Source organism: Brachyhypopomus gauderio, chromosome 15 (assembly GCF_052324685.1).
Source record: "Brachyhypopomus gauderio isolate BG-103 chromosome 15, BGAUD_0.2, whole genome shotgun sequence".
Lineage (NCBI taxonomy): Eukaryota > Metazoa > Chordata > Actinopteri > Gymnotiformes > Hypopomidae > Brachyhypopomus > Brachyhypopomus gauderio.
This window is the reverse complement of record NC_135225.1, coordinates 8,575,991-8,594,031: the sequence shown is the minus strand read 5'-3', so window position 1 is coordinate 8,594,031 and position 18,041 is coordinate 8,575,991. Positions and strand designations below refer to the sequence as shown.

General features: G+C 40.0%; 3 protein-coding genes and 1 long non-coding RNA gene across 9 annotated transcripts; all 4 read right to left on the bottom strand.

The window, feature by feature from the left end:
- Window positions 1-458: 458 nt before the first annotated feature.
- Window positions 459-4,221, bottom strand: LOC143476721 (interferon-inducible GTPase 5-like). Of its 4 annotated transcripts, none has more exons than XM_076975048.1 (4): window positions 4,059-4,221; window positions 3,720-3,765; window positions 1,371-1,920; window positions 459-1,249 (listed from the first exon to the last, which is right to left on the bottom strand). In XM_076975048.1, the coding sequence occupies exons 3-4, from the start codon at window positions 1,918-1,920 to the stop codon at window positions 609-611; spliced, it is 1,191 nt and encodes a 396-aa protein (XP_076831163.1). In that variant the 5' UTR covers window positions 3,720-3,765; window positions 4,059-4,221; the 3' UTR covers window positions 459-608. The 4 variants fall into 4 exon arrangements, with proteins under 4 accessions (XP_076831163.1, XP_076831164.1, XP_076831161.1 ...); XM_076975049.1 differs by having other exon boundaries at window positions 3,720-3,746; XM_076975046.1 differs by lacking the exon at window positions 3,720-3,765 and having other exon boundaries at window positions 4,059-4,217.
- A 1,042-nt stretch (window positions 4,222-5,263) lies between these two features.
- On the bottom strand, window positions 5,264-5,962 carry LOC143476723 (uncharacterized). Its single transcript, XR_013121369.1, has 2 exons — window positions 5,793-5,962; window positions 5,264-5,367 (listed from the first exon to the last, which is right to left on the bottom strand). It is a non-coding gene; the product is annotated as an uncharacterized LOC143476723 (long non-coding RNA).
- Window positions 5,963-7,958: 1,996 nt separating this feature from the next.
- On the bottom strand, window positions 7,959-11,537 carry LOC143476992 (interferon-inducible GTPase 5-like). 2 transcript variants are annotated; one of them, XM_076975421.1, is made up of 3 exons: window positions 11,281-11,537; window positions 10,171-10,720; window positions 7,959-10,048 (listed from the first exon to the last, which is right to left on the bottom strand). In XM_076975421.1, exons 2-3 carry the CDS (start codon window positions 10,718-10,720, stop codon window positions 9,408-9,410), a joined length of 1,191 nt encoding a protein of 396 aa, XP_076831536.1. In that variant the 5' UTR covers window positions 11,281-11,537; the 3' UTR covers window positions 7,959-9,407. The 2 variants fall into 2 exon arrangements, with proteins under 2 accessions (XP_076831536.1, XP_076831535.1); XM_076975420.1 differs by lacking the exon at window positions 11,281-11,537 and having other exon boundaries at window positions 7,960-10,048; window positions 10,171-11,274.
- Window positions 11,538-12,793: 1,256 nt separating this feature from the next.
- On the bottom strand, window positions 12,794-17,112 carry LOC143477023 (interferon-gamma-inducible GTPase 10-like). 2 transcript variants are annotated; one of them, XM_076975479.1, is made up of 3 exons: window positions 16,828-17,112; window positions 14,425-15,370; window positions 12,794-13,236 (listed from the first exon to the last, which is right to left on the bottom strand). In XM_076975479.1, exons 2-3 carry the CDS (start codon window positions 15,358-15,360, stop codon window positions 12,967-12,969), a joined length of 1,206 nt encoding a protein of 401 aa, XP_076831594.1. In that variant the 5' UTR covers window positions 15,361-15,370; window positions 16,828-17,112; the 3' UTR covers window positions 12,794-12,966. The 2 variants fall into 2 exon arrangements, with proteins under 2 accessions (XP_076831594.1, XP_076831593.1); XM_076975478.1 differs by having other exon boundaries at window positions 14,425-15,405; window positions 16,828-17,110.
- Window positions 17,113-18,041: the final 929 nt, after the last annotated feature.

Here is an 18,041-nt window from a genome sequence, read left to right as displayed (position 1 = left end):
CGTCTTGCCTGCCTCCTCCCACCGTTACACCAACATCCTATTTCATGAGTACAAATTCCAAACTTGAAAATGCTAAAATCTTCTACTAAACATTGTATTCATTTATATACATTAATGACGTTAATACATTAATTTCAAAGTAAATCGAGTCAGCCATTTCAAATGGCAGAAAACATATCCTGACATGAGGCAGCAGGTGGTAGACATAGATGAAGTATTTGTGTCTGTTACAAATACACTACATGATTAATGTGACATACAGGGCCACTATTGGCAGGTGTCTTTTATTGGATGGCATAATTCATCTCTCCTAGTAACTGATGGCAATTATTTATCTTCATCCCACCCAGTATGGTTATCTATGTTTCAGCCTCATTTATAAAAATACTGAGCCCGGATAAAGTTCAACAAAAAGTAACATGTAACATCATCCAAAGAAAAATCTGAAATCTGGAAGGTTATAGTGTGTTTATGGTTTATTAATTAAGAACTGCAAAAGCTTTCATTACATTAAATCTAGTTCAAATGTGAAATAAAACAAAATAAAATTGATAACAGTAAATGCTATCTAATGCAAGTTTCCTTCAATAGATTGAGGAGATCCATTTTTACACCTCTGTCTGCAGTGCAGTCATGAGTACATTGTGGGCATCTTGAGCCAGCTCATTCAGACATTGATTTAGTATGAAGTACACAGTGGCGAAGGACAGTGAGCCAGACACCAAAGACCCCAGACCCGGGATCAGACCCAGCCAGGTTTCTGCTGCTGCTTCTACAGCAAAAAAACTGCTACCTGTCAGCAATTTAATGACCACATCTTTGTTAATTTCTTTATGTAGAGGAGACTTTAACACAGCTTTCAGCTCATCTACTGGCTTCCCTGATCTGTCAGAGAGTTTCTGCAAGGAATCAGGGTCAAGACCAAAAGCATTATAATATTTCTTAAGCTCAGACACCAAAATGCCAACATCTACACTGATTGATACGGCAGCATTCAGCAAAGGGATTGGTATGGCTGCAACACCAGCAGAGAGCAGAGCCAGTCTCCATATGTTTTTCTGCAGTTCCTTCTTCTTTCTCTCATTGATCTCTAGAGTGATGTTTGGAAGCGCCACCATCAGCACATGTCTCTTGTGCTGGGGCAGCTCCTTCTCCATGGTCTCCTCAAGGCAGTTGAAATCATAGAGAGCAAAGTCAAAGCAAGAGATCAGGAAGACAGCAGGAGAGTTAACACCAACGTTTTCCAGCCCTAGGATTAAAAAATGAAAAATGCTTAGAAATCACAATTTAATTAATTACTGAAATTGACTAATCAATTATCATTTAACCACCTTGGTTTCCTAATAAGGGTAATAAATTGATAATTAAACCTGCAATGCAGTCCTTTCGGATATCATCAAGTGTCTGTTCTTTGTTGAATGTTTTTTTTCTTTGCTCTGCAGCAATGCTGGCATCAATCTTTGAGCGAACAAAGTAGAACTTCTTATTCTGTTTAACTATCTCTGCTGCCAAATTGGCATGGCATTCTCTGAATCGATCTGAAGCAATGATGATGAAAAAATCATAGCGTTCAAACTCAACATCTTTAAGATATTCATCAGCTTTGAAGTTGGGGGTCCCAATACCAGGGAGATCCCACAACTTCACATTTGGGTATTTAGGGTAAGAGTAAGATGTAGGAACTTTAGTGGTCTCTACCACACCAGTTTCTGCACTGCCCTCCTCCTCATCCCCCAAACCCCTGAAGGCATTAACGAATGTGGATTTTCCAGAACCGGATTCTCCTGTCACGCCAATATTCAGCTCCACACAGTTTTGCTGTTCAAAATAATGCTTGATTCTATCAACAGCTGATGGCAGGTCTTCAAAGCCCAGTGACACTTTAATTTCTTCAACACCGATGAGTTCCAGGTCTTCCATCTGTAAAATAAAGTGTGTTATCTGCCATATGTAACAGTAGAATTCATGCATGTATCTTACTAAATATATGAGTTCATATACATGAAAGTGGAAAGTAACAGAATACCTAGCATATAAACCAGAAACCATTCTTTGATTTCAGCACTGTGGATAAGACTTAAACAGCATTCAAATACAACTTGAAGTTAATATGTGTTTCGATAATTCAACCATGACATTTCTAGTACCTTTTTTCCATACTTACTGTAACATTGATTCACATTTCATTCTGATTCTCACCTGAATTAACTAAATTTTATCTCCTTTAGAATGATATCAGTCAGTACAATGAAAAAGCAGTTTAATCATACCGTCACACAGCTGCTCACATAATAGTAAGTATCCCTCTGAAACGAATATACTTTTGTGAGCAGATCTGACTCCAACTGGTTTTCACTAAAACTAGTAGGTGTAATGACGTGTACATAATATCACACAAACGAACACAGACATTAAACCCATAGGGTTTATTGAACAATAGCGCCAGGAGAAAAAGCAGAGAGAATGGAGAAATTCGCAAGCCAATCTCACCGTCAACAATGCTCCAGGTCAGGTGTATCCAGAAATAACAGAAGCTAGGCAAAGGTACAATGGGGCAGATCCAAATGAGATAAGAGGAGTACTAACAATGGCGAACCATGAAGGGGAGGCAATATGAATATAATGCTCAGTATGCTGTCCAGAAACGGTAGCCAACACTTCGCAGGGAGGAAAGGGAAAGTTAAATACTGGATATATGTTGTGCAACAGGTGTGAGTTAATAATGAGGGGAGGAGGAATGAGTGAGTTGTTGCAGCCAGAGATGCAGGCTTGTGAAAGAGAAACCGAGGGACAGACTGAGGGAAAGTGTAGTACGTAAGCAGGTAGTAACGTTAGGATAACACAGGGACTTTATTACATGAGAATGATGAACAATGGCGATTGATTAGTTTCAGTTTTAATTGGTGTTTGCATACTTCCCAAAATCTGGCAGCCTCGCGCCCTTATTCTGATAAAATAGCAAATGGCCAAGACTGAGAAGTGTTGGATGAGCAGCAAGTGTCCATTTTAGGCTATTATAGCATTTTAGATATTTAGGTTAAATGTGGCCGCACCCTCCTCCCCTAGCTGTCACGTCGGTTATTTTGGTTGTCTTGGTTCCGTGGTGTGTTCCAGTATTCAGTTTTATCGCCCGTTACTCGTGTTTCCTGTTTTGTCATGCCTGTCTATGCATGTTACTTGGCCTGCCCTCCTGTTATGACCCCGGATTGTTTCAGTGACGACGATGATGGTATGCCCTTTAATAATTACATAATAACCGACAAGGGAGACTCAGGGGCTAATATACACAGAACTGAAACAAGGAACAGGTGATGACAATGACACTAGGGGCGTGGTAATAAATAGGGAATCACGGAGACAAACGAGCAGGGTGGGATGAACGGGCAAGGAACAAAGACATGAGGGAACCCGCTAGGGGAGGAGGGTGCGGCCTTACATGACAGGTGTGTTGTAAGGCTGCATAGTAGTTTGAATTTGTAGCCTCTATGCTGTGGTTCAACATGTTTAAAAAGCACTCAAGTGAAATTACAGATAAAAAAACTTATAAATGATAAATAAAAGCTTTGCAATTTAAGCATGACTACATTGACTAAGTTTAAAAAAAGATATGCCCATACTGAATAAGAGTAAAACGGTGTCAAATGCTTTTAAGACCTGTCTGCGTTGCAAGAATTCATAAAGCAGCTTTGTTTGTAGCCAGATACAAATACATGTTATACCTGTTTAAAGGAGGAAGCACCTTTAACCTGAAGAATTAGAATTGAGCTGTTAAATCGGAGACATTCAGAAAATACATATTAGAGATGATTTCAATAAAATCATAAAAGTGATTGTGATATAATAATGCTAAGATTGAATGACTTTAACCAGTAATTTATTTATTGTTTTTTTTCCATGTCGTGGAAAAATTCTGCCGTGGAGTTAGAATTGGGAACAACACCAGCAGCATTTTTGTTAAATAGGTTGATCTTCTTTTACTTTTCATTTCGTCTAATTCAATATAAGATATTGTGTTATTATAGTTCTTTAGGAACCACGAAAAGTCCGTTTAATCTTACCTTTAAACAGCAGCGCAAATAAACACGGTTGCGATCGCGGACGATGAACGTACAGACCAAAGATGAAGTTTGACAAAGCGCAAGTCTCCAGATTCAACTGTTGATGCATGTAACGAAAACGAAACCGAATTTAACAATCCGATCCAAGAACACACACCACCTGAGGGAAGCGTAGACGGACATAACTGAAACGTGCAACAAACATGCATCCGACAGAGTTTCTCTGCTTTTTCAGTCTTTCGGACTTGTCTTTAGGAAACCAATTCATATTTTCAATGAAAGAATGTACCGGTCCATTGTTAGTGTCCAGTGTCAGTGCGGTTACTATACGGGAATAAATCAGTGTCACCTTAACCAGAAAGCATGATTCTTGAAAAACGGTCTATGAAAATCTTTACATATTTGAAATTCAGGTCTTCATTTTCCAATTGTAAAATAGTCAACTATCAAAAAATTAAGGTAAAAAATCTGACATTAAAAATGCAGGTAAAATAATACAGCCTAATAAAAATTCAGGTCTTCGAAATTCAGGTTGAAAAATTCCAGACAAAATTCAAGTTGTGGAATTTCAGGGGAACTATCTGGGGTACTTGGGAAGAGCAAACAGGCGTAGAGCTAAACAAGCTCACATCTGGTCAATCACACATCTTTGAGGTCACTGGGAACTGCATCTTTCTGATGTTTTCATGTTTTTTCCTTTCACTGTTTCACTGTATGTTTACAGGAGACTTTACACTTTACAGGAAGCATGTGTATATGCGAACCAATGCGAACCCAGATGTGAACGACATGAAGGGACTTCCTGACATCATCGAAATGAATCAGCAGACTGCAGGATTTCTTCAGGACTCGAGGGGGAGTAGAGCCAATAGATGGATATAGTCAATGCACAGGTGAAGCGAGTGAATGATGTGTGCTATCCAGTGCAGAGAAAAAGTCCTGGTATCTTTTGTGATCTCAGAAAAATTGGTCCAAGTACGCAATGAGAAGGTCAGAGGCCTACACACACAGTCTTTTCCTGGTACAGTCAAATGTGTGAGACAGGTGTTTAGGTTCATGAACTATTACAGAAGCTGGTAGGAGGTAAGACAAGGAAGGGTAGTGTAGTGAAGACTAAACTTGAGAGTTAGAGCTGGTCACTGGTCTACCCTCTTTTGCTATATTCAACCCCGGTGTGTCGGCCAGAACACCACTTGAGGCCAAAATGCATTCAACTCTTTATTCTTCAGTTCAAGGCAGGGATATGAATGTGAGGTGTGTGTTACAGGATGGCTGTGTATAGTGCAAATGTGTAGTTGTGTGTGTGGTTCTGAAAATACAAATACAGATATGAGATGTATAATCTCCATTTACAGATAACAAGCACAAATAGAATAAACAGTACAACTGGTGCCTTTGCACCCTCTGGTGGCGAATATATGCAATTGTCTTAATGACTTAATAACGCTGTACAACGAAATATGTAACTACTCATAACAGCGAAATAGTATGCTATGTAAATAGTTATAAGGTAACAAATATACAAACGTAAGGGTCGGACATAACACACACTGTAAAGAAACAAGTCATCGTAACTGAACTAACTTAATAATCACGTGCTAACCGCTAACAAGTTAGCTAAACCCGTGCGGTGAACTCAAAGCGCCGTGATCACACGAACGCAAACGTGATCATATTACATTACAACTACTACTACATTACATCCTCCGCCATCCAGAACAACAATAAACTTACATTAAGTCATGTACGCACGAACGATGCACTATATACAATCAAAATCCCTCGACGAACATCGCACAACGGGCTCCCCACAAAGACCAACTGAAACGAACTCGTCAACTGCCAGAGTGATGACGTCACGTCCAGCCAGTTAAATGGTTACGCTCCTGTAGGGCCTTTTGTACAGGTAGAGCCCCTAAAACTCCAATCACTTGGAGTAAAGAGTGTCAGAGTCCCTTTGAGGATGTAAGACTTGAAGAAGTAAGACTTGCTTGTGCTTAAATTGGCTTTAATAGAAAAGTTCACAGATCTGATGTTCATGAAGTTCAGTCCTCATTAACCACAATTAGCGGTGCGGTACTTGGGATGGCCAACCTGGGAGCTGTTGAGAAGAGGTGGATGACACATTGAGGGGGAGTACAAATTTGATGTCTGCTATAAACCATAGTTTGGGAGCTATGCTCTGCCAAAGGCAGTGGTGATCTGAATGAGTAATAGCCTATGCAGAGCTGGTGTACCCTATACACTCACTAAGCATGCTGCATAGGGCCCTGCGAAATTAAGGAAGGGCCCCCCATCTCCCCTTAATGTCAAGTGTATCATAATGAAACTAAAGTGAAACTACAAAGTGATGTCGCGCGCACATCAAAAAACAAACTGTTCAAAAAAAGTCACAGAGATCAGGTAGAAGGGCCCCATATCAAACAGAGACCCAGAAAAGTCTGAACCCGTTCTGTCTATAAGGATCTGAAAAGGAACAATAAGAACTATAGTGAATGCAAGTTAGAGTGACTGGTGCTTAAATGGGCTTTTACAGAAAAGTTTAGAGATCTGATATTCACAAAGTTCAATTCTGTCGCAAGAACGCAGACCAAGATTTCAAAGTTATGAAAACAGAAGAGGTGTGTGCATACTTGTGGCCACTTGTGGAGGGGAATAAAGACAAGTCAGCTATATAAGCTGCTGTGAAAGCTTCAGTTAAGAGGTGAGTTTGGGGGTATAGACAGAGTGAGGATTGGCAAAGAGGTGATCCTACCATTCAACAAATCTACAGTACTGTGTTGAAAGAGAGAAGAGCTAATGCAATTGAACAACGTGCCATGAATTCAAAACAGAAGAAGTTCTGGAGTGTTATTCCATTGCATATATCATCCAAGAGATGGAGAGAATGTTTGGCAGCTGGTCATACCAGAATCTGTGTAACGTCTACGAGCGTCAACATGAGCGTGGTGGTCATTCTGGAGAGACCAGGCAGGTGATCAGGCAGAGGTACTACTGATCAACAATGACTAAATATATCTTAAACTGGATTTGCTGTGAGACAAAAAAAAAACTTTGTTTCAGTTAATCACAGATAAATATACTTATTGTTAGGGCTTTTTGTCAAATGTGGATGTCACCTTCCTCTGAAGTCCCTGGGGTGGAGACATTTCACAACTATTTCTGTTCTATTTATAACACACTTGACACATGTTATTGTGTACTCTGCTTTTAAGGCTACGTCATAGAACCAGTGTGAACGTAGACACACCCTGCTATCAGAAACAGACTGTTCATAAAGGGTAAACTGTAAAGTGACAACTTAAGAGTACTCAATATAACTTGTGAATCTCTCCATCATTCTGCATTCAATTATAAAGTGAAAACATTTAGAAATGTTTGCAAACTGATTGCAAAGGGAAAATTCTATCAAGCTGCTTCAGGATGGATGTGGATATTTAGTGTACATTTTCAGGTCTTTTCAAAGTTATTTGATGGGGTTGAAGTCAGAACTAGCTGGGCCATTGAAGCACATTCACAGAGTTGTCTATAAGCCACTTCTATGTTGTCTTGACTGTCTGCTTACGATCATTGTTTTGTGGATAGAGGAAACTTTGGCCCAGCCTGAGTTCCCGAGTGCTCTAGATAAGGTTTCCATTAAGAATATCTCTGGACTTTGGTCAGGGTTGAGGGAAAGCTGAATGGAGCAGTGCTGCTGGTGGTGAAGCACGCTCTTATCATGATGCTGCCACGACCGTGCTTGACTGGAGGGGTGGTATTGGGCAGGTGATCAGAGTGCCTTGTTTCCTGCAGATATGATTCTTCACTAAAATGCAGCCAAAAAGTTCAGTCTTGGTTTCATCAGAACATGTTTCTCGCAAGTCTGACAATCCAATATGTGCTTTATTAAAAAAAAATTGTCTGTATCTGGAAGTCCCATGACATCTTATATTTTCCTACAGTATTATGGTTGTTTTCATCTGTTTTTATTGTTTTAATTGTTCATTTATATTTGCGACTTAATTTATTTTTTATTGTTATTTAATTTTATACATATAAACATGTATGGGTGAAAATATTATTATTATTAGATCAGTCCCTTGGCACTTCTAGCCCGTTCTAGTGATACTTACATTTACATTTTACATTTACGGCATTTAGCAGACGCTCTTATCCAGAGCGATAGCATTGGTGCTTTGCATCCAATCACAGAATTCATCCTAGGAAATAGTACAGATAGGCCAGAATTCAAGATACCATTGAGTCAGACTACTACTAAACTACAGGAGTCAATGTCATTACCTAGAGTTTTGCAAGTAAGACATTTGCCAAGAAGCACAAATAACCATAGACAGACATACAATTTAAAGAACAACGGCAAGTGGTATCAGCTGAGTTAGTGCTCTGGTAAGAACTCAACAAACAGGTGGGTCTTCAGTCTAGGCTTGAAGATAGCAATAGACTCTGCAGTCCTAGCAGCTAATGGAAGATTGTTCCACCATCTTGGCGCCAGGACGGAGAATAGTCTGGCGCTTTGTCTTCCATGAGACTTTAAGCATGGAGTTTCGAGTCAAGCCAAGCTTGAGGTTCTGAGTGTTTGCTGTACGGATCGGCTTTTGACCATGGGCATCATGTAGGGAGGGGCCAGTCCATTTTTGGCTTTGTAAGCAAGCATCAAGGTTTTATATCTGATGCGTGCTGCTACTGGAAGCCAGTGAAGAGAGCGTAGCAGAGGTGTCACATGTGAGAACTTGGGGAGATTGAAGACTTTTTGCCATATGGTTATGGCTATGGCTAGCATCTTGCTATATGGTATACTGTACTATACGACATAATACAACAACAAAATGAAAAAAAAAAACAAGATTAACATATTTGGTTGACACTTTCGAGAGCTAGCTACTCAGATCATCAGACATCAACACTTAACTAACCAAACACACAACTACCTACACTGCTACCATTTATTTGAACTTACTCTCACACTATCACACATTGTAGAATTTAAAACATATACAAAAACATGTGTAGGATGTACAATTCCCATTTCCATATAATTACTGATTAACTCTCTAAATGTACATGTCCAACATGAACTAGAATACAAAATTTTGCTTACACATTGCTTTGTAGTGTGATACAAAAGTAATTCATTTCAAAATGTAAATGCCAAAAATGTGTTCTTCCAACTTGCACAATGAATTTGCATATGGACAAATTCATAAATGCATAAACCTAACCCTTCTGCAGAATGTTAAACCCAGTTTGAAAAAAATCTGTTCAAATGTGAAATAAAAAAATACTGCTGATAAACAGAAAATGCAATTTAATGTATGTTTTCTTTAGTACCCTGGTATGCCTGATTAATTTTTACACCTCTGTCTGCAGTGCAGCTATGAGTACATTGTGGACATCTTGAGCCAGCTCATTGAGACATTTATTTAATACGTAGTACACAGTGGCGAAGGACAGTGAACCAGCTGCTAGAGACCCCAGACCCGGGATCAGACCCAACCAGGTTTCTGCTGCTGCTTCTACAGCAAAAAAACTGCTACCTGACAGCAGTTTAATGACCACATCTTTGCTAATTTCTTTATGTAGAGGAGACTTTAACACAGCTTTCAGCTCATCTACTGGCTTCCCTGATCTGTCAGAGAGGTTCTGCAAGGAATCAGGGTCAAGACCAAAAGCATTGTAATATTTCTTAAGCTCATACACCAAAATGCCAACATTTGCACTGATTGATATGGAAGCATTCAGCAAAGGGATTGGTATGACTGCAGCACCAACAGAGAGCAGAGCCAGTCTCCATATGTTTTTCTGCAGTTCCTTCTTCTTTCTCTCATTGATCTCTAGAGTGATGTTTGGAAGTGCCAGCATCAGCATATGTCTCTTCTGCTGGGGCAGCTCCATCTCCATGGTCTCCTCAAGGCCATTGAAATCATAGAGACTAAGATCAAAGGAAGAGATCAGGAAGACACGAGGAGAGTTGACACCAACATTTTCCAGGCCTAGGATTAAAAATAGAAATACTCAGAACATAACATTTATATTACTTTAATTACTAATACTAAATAATCAATTATGGTTTTTCCACTTTAGCTTCCTAAGGGTAATAAATTGATAACTAAACCTGCAATGCAGTCTTTTCGGATTTTATCCAGTGTCTTTTCTTTGTTGAATGTTTTTCTTCTTTGTTCTGCAGCAATGTTGGCATCAATCTTTGAGCGAACAAAGTAGAACTTCTTATTCTGTTTAACTACCTCTGATGCCAAATTGGCATGGTACTCTCTGAATCGATCTGAAGCAATGATGATGAAAAAATCATAGCGTTCAAACTCAACATCTTTAAGATATTCATCAGCTTTGAAGTTGGGGGTCCCAATACCAGGAAGATCCCACAACTTCACATTTGGGTATTTAGGGTAAGAGTAACATAGAAGGACCTTAGTGGTCTCTACCACACCAGTTTCTGCACTGCCCTCCTCCTCATCCCCCAAACCCCTGAAGACATTAATGAACGTGGATTTTCCAGAACCGGATTCTCCTATCACACCAATATTCAGCTCCACACAGTTTTGCTGTTCAAAATAATGCTTGATTCTATCAACAGCTGATGGCAGGTCTTCAAAGCCCAGTGACACTTTAATTTCTTCAACACCGATGAGTTCCAGGTCTTCCATCTGTAAAATAAAGTGTGTTATCTGCCATATGTAACAGTAGAATTCATGCATGTATCTTACTAAATATATGAGTTCATATACATGAAAGTGGAAAGTAACAGAATACCTAGCATATAAACCAGAAACCATTCTTTGATTTCAGCACTGTGGATAAGACTTAAACAGCATTCAAATACAACTTGAAGTTAATATGTGTTTCGATAATTCAACCATGACATTTCTAGTACCTTTTTTCCATACTTACTGTAACATTGATTCACATTTCATTCTGATTCTCACCTGAATTAACTAAATTTTATCTCCTTTAGAATTATATCAGTCAGTACAATGAAAAAGCAGTTTAATCATACCGTCACACAGCTAAGTAAGTATCCCTCTGAAACGAATATACTTTTGTGAGCAGATCTGACTCCAACTGGTTTTCACTAAAACTAGTAGGTGTAATGACGTGTACATAATATCACACAAACGAACACAGACATTAAACCCATAGGGTTTATTGAACAATAGCGCCAGGAGAAAAAGCAGAGAGAATGGAGAAATTCGCAAGCCAATCTCACCGTCAACAATGCTCCAGGTCAGGTGTATCCAGAAATTACAGAAGCTAGGCAAAGGTACAATGGGGCAGATCCAAATGAGATAAGAGGAGTACTAACAATGGCGAACCATGAAGGGGAGGCAATATGAATATAATGCTCAGTATGCTGTCCAGAAACGGTAGCCAACACTTCGCAGGGAGGAAAGGGAAAGTTAAATACTGGATATATGTTGTGCAACAGGTGTGAGTTAATAATGAGGGGAGGAGGAATGAGTGAGTTGTTGCTGGGAATTCGATGGGGTGTTGAAGAGACTCTTTGTTCTCCATTCAAGCAAGCAGAATGTTGAGTGAACTCAAAAAGGCAAAAGTGAAACCAAAACAGTAAAAGTTCATAGCTTTTTGTCATTGTTCAGGCTTCAGAATGCCATTCTGGTGGAAAAGCTGGTAGTTCAGGACTGACAGAGCAGCACCTACTGCTGTACATGTGTGCATACCTGCCCCTCACAAAAGTATTCCATCCAATGCACTTTGTGCTCCAAAGAGTTTGACAGAGGCCTCCTAGGGCTGATTTGTTTGGTGAGAAATGTTTGCTTTTGTTCTGGCCCATGCCTGATATGTCCCATCGCCCTGGCACATCTGGACCTGCTGCAGCCACACCACAGGTCCACACCCCAGGTCCGCAGCAGCAATTTGCAACCACTGTTCCTGAGACTCACCCATGCCTGGCTTCCAGGACTCCACTGTGCCCACTGGCTCAGTCCTCCCCAGTCTGTCACAGGACAGTGCGTTTTCCCCATCCTGGCTGCTTGCTTGGTCTTCCACCCTGCTCCCAGTGTATTATTGTCCTTGTCACCTTCACCCTTAATGTTCCTATCTTTCCCTTTGTGTCTCTGCTTCTCCCTGTGTTTGTGACTGTCACGATTCTTGTCCTTGTGGTTCTGCCTCTTGTGCAGAACCCTGTCCAGTTTCAGGTCCATGTTCTTCTCTGTCCCACAATGGAAGAAGATGCCCATCCCAGTCAGGCCCCTCAGCCCTGAGCCAAGGATGCTGCAATGTTGATTCTAGGTAAGAGAACAAGGTTCTACCTTCCCTATCCTGCCAACATGCCCTATGGTTCTGCCATATCCTGGGAACCTGAGGTCACGGCATGCCCCACGCAGCTCTAATCCATGTGGGACAGACCCACCACATGCACTTATTGTTTCTGACGTTGCCCTCATTTATAGCCACAGTTATCCTTATTAGATCAATATATGCTTCTCCTGTCTTTGTTTAAGTTTCTTATGAGTGTTTATATTTAAGCCCTTTTACTGCTTCCTTTGTTGGTCATTGTCTATGCAATGTCTACACAATGTCGATATGCTGTTCATGCAAAACTCTGCCATACAGCTGGCCTGTGATTTTTCTGTTGTGACTTACATCGGCCTTCCTACCTTTTCTCCTGACATTTGTTGCATAACAGTCATCACACAGGTAAACAGACACACAGGCTCTTATTTATATTAGACACTGTTTTATGAGTTTTAGTTTGTTCAGAAAGATCTTTATTGCCTCAAATATGACACATGTAAAAAGAAAGGAAAATAAAAGATAAAATAAAAGATAAAACCTAGAAGAAGATGAAAGTAACCTGACAAAATATCTATTTATTGGGCTTTAGAAAAAAGAGAAGTGATCTTCATTAGTCACAATCATTCATGTTGTCAGGTTAATCCGTGTGTTTGGAAAGAGAGCCAAGAAAGACTTTCTGCATCACTCTTTCTCCATCTTGACTTAGGTCCTTTAGGGCGGAATTAAACAGGAAGTAGGAACCCACAAAGGAAAGCCCACCTGAAACAATAGTGCCCAGAATTGGTACCATTTTCTCCAACTGATTAGCCAACATTGGCTGTACTGAGGCTGCCTGAGACAGCAAACCTTCCACTGTATGTGCTGACAGTTCTTTGCCAAAGGTGGATGTCACCTCCTTCTGAAGTTCCTGTTGTGGAAACAATTCACAACATTCCATTTATAACATATAACTTGACTCATGTTAATGCATATTCATTTTAAGGCTACGTCATAGAACCAGTGTGAACTTATTAAATACAATAAACTTAAACTTATTAAAGCAGGACATACACATATTCATTCATGAGCCAGCCACATATGATATTTTGGAAAAATTCTCACTTATGTAGTCTGATGGCCTAAATATATATTATATACATTACTCACAAAAGGTTAGGGATATTTGGCTTTCAAGTGAAATTTCAGGATCAACCTAAATGCACTCTAACCTTTAATGTGAGTTTCTCTCAATTTTTTGCACAAATTGATGTTCTCTAACAAGGAACTTAAGAGCAAAATTCACAATAGGTGTTTGATCAGGTGTTTGAGGCAACACGGTGGGTTGGTGGTTAGCACGTTTGCCTCTCAGCACTGGGGTCTTGGGTTCAAGTCCCTATCTGAGTGGAGTTTCCATGTTCTCCCTGTGTTTGTGTGGGTTGTCTCCGGTTTCCTCCCACAGTCCAAAAACATGGAGGTTAGGTAAATTGGCATTCCCTGACAAATTCTCCCTGTCTGTGTGTCTGTGTCTCTCTCTGTTCAATAAAAAACAAGTTGTTGTCTGAGTGTGTGTGCTTGTATGCCCAGTGGTGGATGGTGCTCTGCCACTAGGGTCTGTCCTCTCTCCCCTTCCTGCACCCCATTCAGTCCCCCAGGGGGCTGTGGCTTCCGGTAGAGAGTACGCTGTGCGCAATTGGCTGCCGCTTCTCGCCGGTGTGTGTGCCTGCTTCACCGTGAACAGTGGCCTGTGGAACCAGATGATGAAAGCCACACAACTCCAGGCACATTAAATTTAGATGAGAAGCACCCGTGTCATGTCAGACCATTCAGAACTATTTACATTAGACTGGTCTCCACCACTTGTTGGCATTTGTTCAATATATTGTTTGAGATGAGGAAATCACCACTACATGCTTCTATTTAAATGCCATATTTTCAAGTATGCATCATTGTAATAAGAACCTTTTACATTTTCCCTAAATTTAACACAAAAGCCAAATATCCCTAACTTTGTTAGTGTATATATTAAATATATAATACACTGTGTGTGTGTGTGTGTGTGTGTGTGTGTGTAATAACAACACAATGCACATGATACATATAATCCCAAACACTGTACCTCCAATGATATGTCCGTAAAGCTGGCTAATCGTTGCAGAGAGTCAACATCCAGACAGAATGTTTGCTGATAGGACTTCAGTGTGTTCATCACATTTGGAATAATGGAGTGGGTCCTCGTGTGGGCCCCAGTGACACTGCTCAAGGACGCCGCCATGGCCCTCTTCCACAGGCCGCTGGCTAGTGCCTCCTTCTTGCTCTGTATTACTGCTGTGCTGAGGTTGGGTAGCGACAGAAGCAGGGCGTGTCTCTTGTGGCCCTCCATCTCCTCCAGCAAGGTCATCTGGAGGGCAGCAAAGTCATAGCGTTGTGGATAGAAGCAGGAGATCAGGAAAACCTGTGACTTTTCCGCTTGTCCCTTTCTCAAGTTCTTTTCACAGTCCGTACGGAGTGAGTTCAAGACGTCCTCGTCCGCTAAAGCCTGTTTGATTCTGCGCTTGGCACTTGCTTCCAAATCTTGGTCCACTTTGTTCCTGACGAAGTAGAACTTCTTTTCAGCTTGCATTATACTTTTGGCCAGTGCAGAATGGTAGTCTTGAAAACGGCCAGATGTGACAATAATGAATAAGTCATATTTCAGAAGGCCAACATCTTCCAGGTAGGTGCTTGACTGGAAAGAGGGAGTCCCAATCCCTGGCAGATCCCACAGAATGACATTCCGAGCACTGGGATGGGAGTATGCCGTGGCCTCCCGGGTGGTTTCTGTCACACCTGTCACCGCTGCTTCGGGTGCATCATCAACAACTCCACGGAAGGCATTAACGAACGAAGATTTGCCTGCGCCTGACTCTCCGGTCACAGCGATGTTCAGTGTCACATCAGTCATCTGCTGAAGCATGCCTTCCACCTGAGCCACAGTGTCAGTGACCCGATGGGACTGCAGCACACTGCTCATCTCAAGGATCTCTGCTTCACTTATTGTAAACTGGGTTGCCATAGTGCAATTACTAGAGCCCAGAACAATTCAAAAAGAGACGTCTCACTGTTCACAGAATAATGGGAAGATTTTTTAAGTTAATATGTACACATAAGTTTAATAACAGACATGTTTGTGTAATATATAGGAACATATGATGTAATTAAATAGTGATTCATGTCATTAAATTAATGTAATAAAAAAAAATACAGACAATGGCCATAAAAGGTATTCTCTCAACTTCTGTTGCCTTTTAAATAGCCTGTCACTTCTCAAAATAACTTCATGACTTTATTGCTTTGTATAAAAATATTTTACGTAAATTACATGAATCAGATTTTTTGCCGTGTTGTTAAATGTTAGATTAGCAATTAGCAGGAACTGCTATTCTACGTTCAGCCCTCCTGCTTTATCCGGCATTGATGTTTGAGGCACACGCTGTGGACGAGGTGAGTGACAGGCTGTCCATCTCAATCTCGAAAAGTCTCCAGTAACACAAAAAGTCACTAGTTTCTTTTTTTAAGTGGCTCGGGGGTCTGAAAAGTCGCTAAATATAGCCTATTAGACTATCGCATCGCCAAAATTCGGAAAAACTGGATGGAAAAGGGTTTTTCGCATAAACGATGACGTATCATGCCTCAAGTCATGTGGTTCTGTACATGATCGCGATGTAAAGATGGCAAATGCATACAAAAACAGTTCTGGAGAGAGCAAAATTGAATTTAACTTCTCCATGTATAGAAAAGAAAAAGAAAAAAATGTTTCAAAACCTCAACGTGCAAAAATGCGTAACTGCCAGATGGACGTAAAACCACTATTGTTTGGCGTCCTCTCACGTGATCTAAAGTTTATTCGCATAACTGTAATGAATGGAAACAAGGCTTAATTCGCATTTTTTTCTGCCGAAACTTGGAAATTGCGCATTATTTTTTCGAAAGGTTTGGATGGAAACCCGGCTAAAGTCGCTAAGTTGGCCACACTGGTTGGTTGGTTTGGGCATAAGCCATAAGCGTTGGTTTGGGCATAAGCCCAGACTGCTCCCTATTGGTTGTTAAAGATATACGTTGCAGTAACGATCACGCTGCAAGGGGTTTTGATCATGAACCTTCACTGCCAGAAGGCTGCAGTGTAGTTTGACACAGATTTAAATTCACGTCAAAAGAAATATTTCATGATTTGCGATTTTCATGTGCGACATGATAATCATCCCGATATTATCACAATAAACACCCAGCGAGTTAAGTAGCCAGCGAATGAATGTGCTGTTTAGGATGTTTTAATAAAGTGGGTAGTAAACGTAATCAAACATTTTTATATTTCATTTTTCTATAAGCTTTAACGTACATAAAACATCCCACTTTATACAGAACCTGCAGTACTGGCTACTAAGTTGGCCAATCTTTCTGAGCACATAAAGTATTAGAGTGGAAAAGGCTAAAAACAAACATAAACGTTATGCTTTTCAGATCGCTTTTGAGATTAACTCACCTCGAGTCAGAATCACAGGATAACCGAGAGTGAGAAAGAAACTGTAAAGGTGTCCAGTTTTTCTCTACATGCGATTTTGTCTTCCGGCAATGTTGTGAAAAGGCGGAGCCAATAATGTATGTATGAACATTGCATGTATGTTTGCAAGAGCAAAATATAATACATATAATCCCAAACAATGTACCTCAAATGATATGTCTAGAATGGTTGAGGAGTCAACATCCATGGAGAATGACTGCTGATAATATGTCCATCAGGAAAATTTGAATTACTAATGGAAAGTGAAACTAATTTCAGGCGTTCATTTAGAGTAAAGCACGTTGAGAATCTTGTTTTTCCATTTGTTTCCTTAAACATTTTGAAACTCTTGATTGATAGTCGGTTTGATTGATTGTGAGGCACTGCAGTTTGTAAACGAAGTGCTCACTTTTATTTGTAACGTTATTTAGTCACTAGATGGCACCAGAGTTCATTTGCACAGAAATCACAGTATTTAAAAGCGGCAAGGTACAAAGCTTTCAAGTTGCAATTGGGACATATAAAATCATAATTTTGGGAAATATGTCTTATTTCTAGATATTGAGTGATAATATTTGTTTCACAAGTATATGTAAAACAAGGAAGCAAATTAAGGGAATTAAGGAATTAACATTGTTCAATTCAATAGTTGCTGCTAGGGCATCAACTTTGACTAATGGCTCCTGTTACAAAATATTTACCACCTGTCTGTACTACCAGATATGATTAGGGAAGCCATCTCCTGAATACTGAAAACTACTTCTATTGTAACATTACTTCATATATGTTTTATATACTTCATGTATAAAATTTTTACTATGTCATATGTATCAAAAAGGCAGAGAAATGTTCCATAAATGGGTTAAGCAAGTTTTAAAGTTTAAAAGCTATGCACATATTTAGTTATTTAGTTTAGTTCAGTTTTAGTCATTATAAATTCTGTGATGTAATGTTATTACATCAGAGGGCAGTAGTGTCCTTTAGATGTATTCTAACACTGATTTGCAAGTTTTTCCGTAGTCGTGTCAGACACACACACAACACACACACACACACACACACACACACACACACACACAGGATTGAATCTTGAGTCTAGGTGACTCATTCAACTCCAAAGGAGGTTTCCCAAACGTTTTGCACATATAATAATAAATCTAATTCAGGTGAGAAACCACGAATGAGACATACATAAA